This window comes from Lepidochelys kempii, chromosome 7, assembly GCF_965140265.1.
Source record: "Lepidochelys kempii isolate rLepKem1 chromosome 7, rLepKem1.hap2, whole genome shotgun sequence".
NCBI classification, from domain to species: Eukaryota; Metazoa; Chordata; order Testudines; family Cheloniidae; genus Lepidochelys; species Lepidochelys kempii.
This window is the reverse complement of record NC_133262.1, coordinates 33236020-33245334: the sequence shown is the minus strand read 5'-3', so window position 1 is coordinate 33245334 and position 9315 is coordinate 33236020. Positions and strand designations below refer to the sequence as shown.

Here is a 9315-nt window from a genome sequence, read left to right as displayed (position 1 = left end):
TATCATCAGCCATGCTCCCCTAGGCTGTAACTCCTGCCTTGCAAGGCTGGGTCGGGCACTGCTGCGGGGAAGCTCACAGCACCAGGGTCAGCTGTTGGGCCAGGCCTGCAGGGGAGGGTTGATGACATCATTAAAATTCCCACAAGGCCTTTGAGGGATCAAATGGCCTCAAGGTTTAAAAAAAGTAAAGGCTCCAAGGCCCAGACCGGTGTTGGGTGCAGAGAGCCCTGGAATGCCTCCGCCTGGGGTAGGCCATGCGACTACAGTGCCCATCATTCCTTGGGGGACTACAAGTCTCAGAATGCACTGCCGGAAGAACTACGGCTCCCAGAATGCACCACGGCAGGCGGGACCTCCCCCTCGGGCGCCAAACTTCGTTTCCCAGGGGGTCGTGGGCAGGCAGTTAACGGGACCACCACTCCCAGCATGCCCTGGGGCATGCTGGCTTCCCTCCGCATGCATCAGACTACATTTCCCATAAGACACCTGGGTTAATTGTAAGCTATAAACTCCAAGCATGCCTCGGGGGACATGGTGTGATTGGCTGGCCAGGTGGACTACAATTCCCATCGTGCCCTGCGGAACAGCGGCTCCCATGGTGCCTTGCGGGCCCAGCATGGCTGCTGCTGTGCCTGTGCTGGGGGAGTGAAGCTGGTGGGGGGAGGAGGGGCTGCTGCCTCTGGTAAAGGGGGGCTGGGGCAGGGTGAGCATCATGTGGGGAGGGGGACCAGAGAGCAAGTGTGAAAAATAGGGACACGTCTTTTCGCGGGGGGTGGGAGAGGGATAGTTGTCGGTGTAAGACAAAGCCCCTAATAGCTGGTCACCCGAGAGGGGGGGCGAGAGTCCCCTTCAGTGGGCGTGGGGGAGGGGATAGACAGAGTCGAGGGCGAAGGTCCCCTTCAGTGGGCAGGGGGGCGAGAGACGGGGGTGGGGGTCCCCTTCAGGGGACAGGTTGGGAGAGAGGCAGACACACAGCTCCAGACTCCCAGCTGCAGCTGACTGACCCGGCTCTGGGAAGGCCCTGGCCCTCTCCTCAGCCACCCCTGACGCTCTCTCCTCTCCCCAGCTGCCCTGGGGGCCTGCCATGGGGCTGAAGCCATGGCAGAAGGCCCTGTTCCCGCTGCGCTCGGTGGAGGATGTGGTGCGACTATTCGAGGCTGAGCTGCAGCAGGAGCAGCCCGATCTGGTGCTGCTGTCGCTGGTGCTGGGTTTTGTGGAGCATTTCCTGGCCGTGAACCGAGTCATACCCACCAATGTGCCGGGCATCAGCTTCGAGCCACGCCCGGGCCCCGAGCCCGACAGCCTCACCTACTTCCCTGTGGCCGAGCTGTCCATCGTGGCTGCGCTGTACGCCCGCTTCACCGCCCAGATCCGCGGCGCTGTCGACCTGTCCCTCTATCCCCGGCCTGAGGGCTTCTCCTCCCGCGAGCTGGTCAAGAAGGTGTCAGACGTCATCTGGAACAGCCTCAGCCGGTCCTACTTCAAAGACCGGGCCCACATCCAGTCCCTCTTCAGCTTCATCACAGGTAGGGGGCCCACTAGCATGGGGGTGGGGACAGTACCACCCTGGCCCAGTATGGGGCACTGCTCTGGGGCAGCCTGAAAATGCTCAGCTCTGCTTTTCCATTGCCTGCTTCCTGCAGCACAGTGCCCCCTAGTGATGGCGCATTGGAGTTGGGACTGACTGAGAGCAGAGCACCCCTGACTGAGCTCCACCCTTCTCTTTGCAGCACAGCACCCCCTAGCACCACACTGGCGCAGGGGTCAGCACTGACTGCAAGGGGGAAGCGCCCCCTAATGAGTGTCCCTGCCCTTTGCAGCACAGCACCCTGTAGCACCACACTGGCACAGGGGTCAGCAGTGACTGCAACGGAAGAGCGCCCCCTCCTGAGCCCCATGCTGCTTCCTGCAGCACAGCACCCCCTAGTGCCATGTGTTCCTTGCAGGCACTAAGCTGGACAGCTCAGGGGTGGCCTTTGCTGTGGTGGGGGCCTGCCAGGTGCTAGGGCTGCCGGACGTGCACCTCGCGCTCTCGGAGGACCATGCCTGGGTGGTGTTTGGCCGGGACGGCGAGCAGACGGCCGAGGTGACCTGGCACGGCAAAGGCAATGAGGACCGGCGTGGGCAGACCGTGAATGCCGGCGTGGCTGAGCGGGTAAGTGAGGGGGGGCCATAAGCTTTGAGGGGTTGGGGGGGTGCATTGAGATGTAGCTGCAGGAGGTGGTGAGGTGGGGGTGTGGGGGGCAGTGAGGGGGTTGGAATGGGGCTTGGGGTCTGTGCGGGGCTGGGGCTGTCTGCTTGGATCAGAAAGCTGCTGTGCAAGATCCCCTGGGCTTTAACCTTAGTAGATGGTGCAGCTGGTAACTAGTAACTGATCCGCATTAATTACTGCCACTAAGGTATCTTCCAGACTGAGATCAGGGCCCCACCCGTGGGGCTAGGTGCTGTTCAGACCGTGGGCAAGATCTGGGGTGGCTCTGTCACATTCTGGGGCACAATCCAGACCAGTGAGGGGTGTGTCACCACCTTCTCTGGGTGCCACGCAATGCTTTGCGGCTGTAGCTCCCACCTGGGTTTCCCACAAACAGCCTCGCAGCATGCAGGTCCCACCCTGAGGGTCTGTGGATAGCCGCAGTCCTGGTCCAGCAGCTCTGACCTCAGCAGCCTGTCAGCAAACACCAGCCATGCTCTTGCTTCCAGCAGCCTTGGTTGGCGATTCCAACACACTCCCGGTCCCGAATTTTCTGCACTATCCGTCCTGTCCCTCAGATATTAGAGGTCGGTATGCAGTAGTTTGCTATTTTAATTGGAATTACCCAGACAGCTCAGTTAAAACACAGCACGGCATTAGACTTGATTTTTATAAAGATTAAACCAGTTGAATTACAGAGAGAATGTGAGTGAGAAGTATGTGATGTAAAGTCAGAAACAATTACAAGGGAAATCCCGATAAAGTGCATTCTAGCAACTAAACATAACAAACTGGACTTGGTTCAAGGTAAAATCCTTAGCTCGTGCTCCCAGCAATGGGACAACCCCAGTTCTCTGGTGAGAACCCCTCGCAAAGACTGGTTCCTTTGACTTCTCAGGTGAGAGAGACAGACAGGCAGACAGCCCCTCCACCAGTGCGTTTGCCCCTCGTTTTCTCAGTCCCATCCCCCTTTGACATGCACTGTCCTGAGGTTACCCTGAGATCAAGTTCCTTCCTGTGGTGAGGATGGAGCCATGGGGTCTTGTGGTGAAAGAGGTTCCATGCTGTTTGCTAAAATGCAGAGTGCTCTGTTCCTTCCCCAAAGAGTGGCCGCTTGGCCAGTGATTGCCAGTTAACTCTGGTGACACCTGGCTAGAGATGCCAGCTTGTCCTTTGAGGAACAGTCCACTCTCTCTCCCCCGCCACCCCCCCGCCCACCTTGTCTGCTAAACACATTTCAGTCTTAATGTCTGGTTATGTTCATTACTCTCCATATAGGGCTGCTCCACACATTCCACCAGGATATTACTGAGCAGGGAGTTGTTACTTTTCAAATGACAGCTCACAGGGCATATTTGGTACAAAGATTATTACAATGGTGTGCAGGGTGTGAATACAGGGGTGCATTCAGTCACTGGCCCCCATCAGACCAGACGCCGCTGAGACCAGCTCCCCCGCATTGGACCAGGTGCTGCTGAGATCGGGGCAGGGGCTGTATGATGCCAAGGGCTGCCCAGACCCAGTGAGAGATGGTCCTTGCCCTGAAGAGCTCACAGATGGAATAGAGGCACCAAGAAGGGAAGGGACTTGCCCAGCATCAGAGGCAGAGCTGGGAATAGAACCAAGGAGTCCTGGCTCCCAGCCCCACCCCCCTGCTATGGGCCAGGAGCAGCTCCGTGGGGCTCAGGGGTAGCCTGGCCCAGCTCCCTCGCTCACTTGCCGCTGTCTCCCACAGAGCTGGCTGTACCTGAAGGGCTCGTACCTGCGCTGTGACCGGCACATGGAGGTGGCCTTCATGGTGTGTGCCATCAACCCCTCCATCGACCTGCACACTGACAGCCTGGAGCTGCTGCAGCTGCAGCAGGTGGGATATGCCCCCTCCCCACGTGTGCATCCAGTCCCCTTCCCCCTGTGTGCACCCCCATGCCTGCCCCATCCCCAGGCCCATCTACTCTCTCCCTCATTCCCCACATGGCCCCCTCCAAGTTGTTCCAATCTCCTCTACCCCACATCCCTCCAGCGCCGTGCGCACCCCACACCTCTCCATGTTCATCCAACCGTTTGTCCCTTCGCCACGCACGGCCCTCCCTTCCACAGGGATCTTATCCACAGGTGAACCGGGTCTCGTCCTCCCCGCTCCTGCCCCCCATGGCTCTGTGTCCTCAGTAACCCACCCTCCGCTTTCCTTGCAGCGGCTCCTGTGGGTTCTCTACGACATGGGGCACCTGGAGAGGTCAGTACAGCTGGACTTTTGAAACCACAGCTCGGGGAGGAAGGTCTCGTGGTTAGAGCATGGGGGTCTGGCAGCCAGGACTCCTGGGTTCTATCCCAGTTCTGGGGGGCATTGCGGGGCATCCAGTGGACTTGAGCGATCACCTCTGAGCAGTAGTTTCTCCAGCTGCAGGGTGGGGATCATTAGGCTTGGCAGACACAAGTTTTTATTTTGTATAGTTTTGACAGCTAATGTTGATGTTTATTTTTAAGTGTTTTTCCTGTTTGTATCGATTTTAAATGTTCACCTCTGGAGGACGTTCTCGGGGTCAGCCTATTCTTTAGAGACGAGAGCAGCTGAGATGGCAAAAGTTTGCAGCTTTGTAACCAGTAGCACAAACTGTCCCTGTCCCATGTCCAAGTATGCCAAGGAAATGTCCTTCAGCCGACAACGTTGGCCGCGCTCTGCTGACTTTGTCTGGCTGTAACCATTGGTTTTTAGCGACTGAAGTATGTTTTAACCAGTCTGTGTGCGGTGAAATCAACGCTGGGAATCCCTCCCAGCCTGGAGCTGGAGAACCCCAGCCTCCCTTCACAGAGTATGTGGAGCTCCAGGGCTGGGACCTAGGCAGCGTTGGTGGTGATGGAGATGTTCTCTAGCAGAGCCCAGCTCTGGGTCAAGTCGGCTCTCCTCTTCCTGCCCCCAGGGCTGGCCGCTGGGGTGTGTGCACCAGGCAGTCACGGCGTACCCGGGGATGGTGCTGGCAGGAGCCAGTGGGTGGGTCTTACCCAGCGCCCCTTGAAATCAATGGGTCTTTTGCCCTCTGCTGCCTTGGGGTGCCCTGCCCCCAAGTGCCAGGCATTGCAGTGCTGCCCCAGTGCCGCCTGTGGCAGGCAGAAGTCAGGATAGAGGGTCCCTCCCCCCCCATTCCAACTGTCTGTCTCCCCAAGGTAACACCCCTGTCTGCTCTGCTGCCCTGGCAGGTACCCGATGGCACTGGGCAACCTAGCCGACCTGGAGGAGCTGGAGCCGACACCAGGCAGACCAGATCCCCTCTCCATCTACCATAAGGTGAAGGGGTACAAGGCTGAGATCGCAAGGGCAAGGGGTTGGAACTGGCAGAGCTGGAAAGAACCCAGAGCTGGGATCATGGGGGGGAGGGGGGCCGTGGATCGGGGCTGGGGGGAGCCCAGGGCTGGGATCGCAGGGGACTGTGGGTCAGGACTCGGGAACAGGCAGAGCTGGGGGGAGCCCAGGGCTTGGATCACAGAGGGCCTTGGGTCGGGACTGAGGGGCACTGGCAGAGCTGGGGGAAGCCCAGGGCGGGGATCGCAGGGGGTTGTGGTTGGGACGTAATTAGTAAAACATAAATGTTCCTGAGGAGTTTGGTGAGAATGTCCTTTTATTCTGTCTCCCCGCCGTCCAGGGCATCAGCTCAGCCAGGAAGTACTACAACAACGAGCACATCTACCCCTACATGTACCTGGCTGGCTACCACTGTCGCAACAAGAATGTCAAGGAGGCGCTGGAGGCCTGGGCTGATACAGCCACCGTCATCCAGGAGTGAGTGCCCCAGCAGCCTGCCATATGGCCCCAAACCCTTCCCTTTGTTAGGGCCTGGCTGGCCACCAGCCCATGGAACTGCTTGCCTAAAAAGAAGACTGGGGTGATTCATGTTTGGAAAGACATGGGGCCTTCCCCTCAAGGGGGCACTGGCTCTGATCTGGCCCCAGGCCTGAGGACTGGCTGGCAGCAGGGGAATGGGACAGGGGCTGGCCCCAGGCCTAGGGGCTGGCTGGCCCCAGCTGCTCACTGCCTCCCTTGGTCTTGTCCTCCCCCAGCTATAACTACTGCCGGGAGGACGAGGAGATCTATAAGGAATTCTTCGATGTGGCCAACGACGTGGTTCCCAACCTGCTCAAGGAGGTGGCCAACCTGGCAGAGCCACTGGAGGAGAAAGTTGCTGGGGAGAGAGGAGAGGTGAGGGGGGTACTGAGTTGGATGGGCCCCTTGGATGAGTTGGGGTGATGGAGGGGACACCAGGCTGGAAGGGTTCTGGGGATGATCTGTGGGGGAGGGGAGGACACCAGGTGGGAGGGGCCATGGGATCCAGGGGTGGGTGGGGGGAACACCAGACTGGAGGGCCTGTTTAGCCCCTGGTGCATTGGGCCCCTGGGAGGCACTAACCCCTCTCTTTCCCATTCAGGGGTCCCCGGTGCAGGCTGGGGGCTCAGCCCTGCAGGACCCAGAGTGCTTCGCCCATCTGCTGCGCTTCTATGATGGCATCTGCAAGTGGGAGGAGGGCAGCCCCACGCCTGTATTGCACGTAGGCTGGGCCACTTTCCTGGTGCAGTCGCTGGGGCGCTTTGATGGGCAGGTGAGGGGGGCAGGTGTAACGGAGGCAGGGCAGGGTCTGGGAAGCAGCGCACATTGGTTGGTGAATTGTCTGATCTGGGGGGCTCGGGTGGTATTGGGGGGGATGGGGAGCTTTGTGCTGGGACTTGGGGGGTCCCTGCTGGATTTGGGGGCTCAGGGCTGGAGCTCTGGGGGATGGGGATCAGTGCTGAGGGGCTCAGTGCTGGGGTTTGAGCGTGTGGGGGACCCTGCTGGTTTTAGGGGTTCAGTACTGGAGTTGTCAGCGGGGCAGGGGGTTTAGGGTTGGGCTTTGGGGGGTCCCTGCTGGATTTGGGAGCTTGGGCTCCTGGGGGGGGCAGGGTTGGGGTTTTGGCAGTGGCTGTGGGGTGCAGGCCCCTCCCCTGACTCCCTCCCTCCCCCAGGTGCGCCAGAAGGTGACAATTGTGGCGCGGGAGACGGAGGCCAATGAGGACGATGAGCAAGGTAGTGAGGATCCCCGTGAGGGGCGCCGGCGTGGACCCCGCCGCGAGTCGAAGCCGGAGGAGCCACCCCTGCCCAAGAAGGCCACCGAGCGCCGGCGCCCTAGCTCAGGCCAGCGGCCAGACAAGCCCTCTGCGGTGGAGAAGGAGGAGGGGGGGGGCCCCGCCCCGGGGGTCCCCCCTGTCCCCCCTCCCGAGGGGCCTGTCCTCACCTTCCAGAGCGAGAAGATGAAGGGCATGAAGGAGCTGCTGGTGGCCGCCAAGATCAACTCGAGTGCCATCAAGCTGCAGCTCACGGCCCAGTCCCAGGTGCAGATGAAGAAGCAGAAGGTGTCAGCCCCGAGAGACTATACTCTGGCCTTCCTCAAGCGCCCCCGCAAGTCCCTCTGAGCCCTGCGCTGGGGCGCAGAGCTGCCCCCTGCCAGGCTCTGCCAGGCTCAGCTTCACGGGGCGAGGAATAGTTGCCTTTAAATAGGGCATGGGGAAGCGCCCTGCCTCCCGTCTCTCCTAGGTGCAGGGGCTGCCTCACCCCTGTTGTAGCTTTCCTGGGCTCCCCATGGCGTGGGGGAGGGGGCTCTGTGGGTTCAATGCTGGGGCGGGTGGGGCAGCTCTAATATTACCACCCCCAGAGACAGGAGCTGTCATGGCCTCAGCCCCCTTGAGCTCTGGGGTTCAGGGGTGATGAATTCTGTGCGTTCTCCATGTATCTGGGAGAGCTGCAGGAATTGGATGGAGGGGCCCTTGGAACCCAGTTATGGGGGTTCCCTCTACTTTGCACCCCTTCTGCTGAGGAGATATGGCCCCCTCCCCTCTGACACACACTAGGGTTCTTCTGGGCGAGGTGTCTCCAAAATACAGACCCACCTGAGCCCTGCCCAGGGGCCAGGTTGGAGCCCACACTCCCTAAAGAAGAAGGAAGCCGCATCCCATACTGTGCCCCCGAGCCAGTCATGTGGGGGGAGCTTCTCTCTCTTTAGGCTGGGGGGGTGGGTTAGCAGCTGACTTTTGATTTTTCCGGAGTCCAGCTGCTGTGTCCTGAGCTTCCAAAGTGACTTCTGGCCCTGCACAAAGCCCTGGGTAGAGCCGCAGCTGTTCGGCGTGGGGGATGGGGGGCTTTGTACCTCTTCCCCCCCCCTCCCCCCCTAGAGTTTGTAATGTAAACTTCTTCCCCTGTCATTCTCCCTCCCTTCCTCTCTCCCCCCCTGTGTGGTCATGCCCCCGCATCTGTCTTCTGTTCTCAACCGAGGCCTTTCTGTTGAGATCTGCTGTCGGGGGCGGGGCAGATAGCAAGGGGTGCTGGGGGGAATCTGAGCATGCCACCAGGCCCAGGGCTTTCTAATGGGCTCTGATGGGTCCCACTAAACAAGCCCCAGCAGGGCCATGGCAAACGCATCTGGAGTGGGTGTTGCCTTCCCGGTGCAGCTTAGACAGAGAGCTCCTGAGGCTGTGCCAACTGGGGCAGCCCACAGACTCCTAAGCAGCATGTCCAGCTGGGCCCCACTGTCTCCCTCCAGTGGGTGATGTGGGAGTTGCATTAAAGGCCATGGGGGGCAGAGCTGGGGTGAGGGCAGGCAGGGCTTTGTACAGTTCGGGGGTGGATGGTGCTGGGGTGGGACAGCTTTGGCAGGACTGAGATAAACAGCCTGAGGGTCCCCACAAAGGAAGGGGGGAGACGCATCTACTAAATGTGTATTTTTTAGTAGCATGAAGGGTTAATAAAAAAGTTGGTTTTAAAATAGTCTGCCCCTACTGGCTGGTTTGTTTCTTGCAGGTGCTGGTTCCTCCTTGGGAGCAGGGCAGGAGCTGGCTGTGTGGGGAGCTCCCAGCTACTCCAGCCCTGGCCTCTCCCCACAAGGGGGCGCTGTAGGGAGTGGGGGAGGATCACTGGCTGCAGGGGGAGTGCCTGACTAATCCAGCTCTGGCATCTCCCAGCAGGGGCTGCTGTAGGGCGTGGGGCAGGAGCACTGACTGTGGGGGCAGCTCCCAGTTACTCCAGCCTCTCCCAGCAGGGGTCTCTGTAAGGAGTAGGACAGAGGCCCCCTCCAATACACTCCCCTCCTTCCTCCCTGGCCTCAGCC

The 9315-nt window shown here is 60.0% G+C and overlaps 1 protein-coding gene across 2 annotated transcripts; it reads left to right on the top strand.

The window, feature by feature from the left end:
* Positions 1-597: 597 nt before the first annotated feature.
* Positions 598-8975, top strand: MEN1 (menin 1). 2 transcript variants are annotated; one of them, XM_073352003.1, is made up of 10 exons: positions 598-682; positions 1067-1526; positions 1947-2155; positions 3927-4055; positions 4384-4424; positions 5387-5474; positions 5830-5966; positions 6245-6383; positions 6610-6780; positions 7181-8975. In XM_073352003.1, the coding sequence occupies exons 2-10, from the start codon at positions 1085-1087 to the stop codon at positions 7625-7627; spliced, it is 1803 nt and encodes a 600-aa protein (XP_073208104.1). In that variant the 5' UTR covers positions 598-682; positions 1067-1084; the 3' UTR covers positions 7628-8975. The 2 variants fall into 2 exon arrangements, with proteins under 2 accessions (XP_073208104.1, XP_073208105.1); XM_073352004.1 differs by lacking the exon at positions 598-682 and having other exon boundaries at positions 939-1526.
* Positions 8976-9315: the final 340 nt, after the last annotated feature.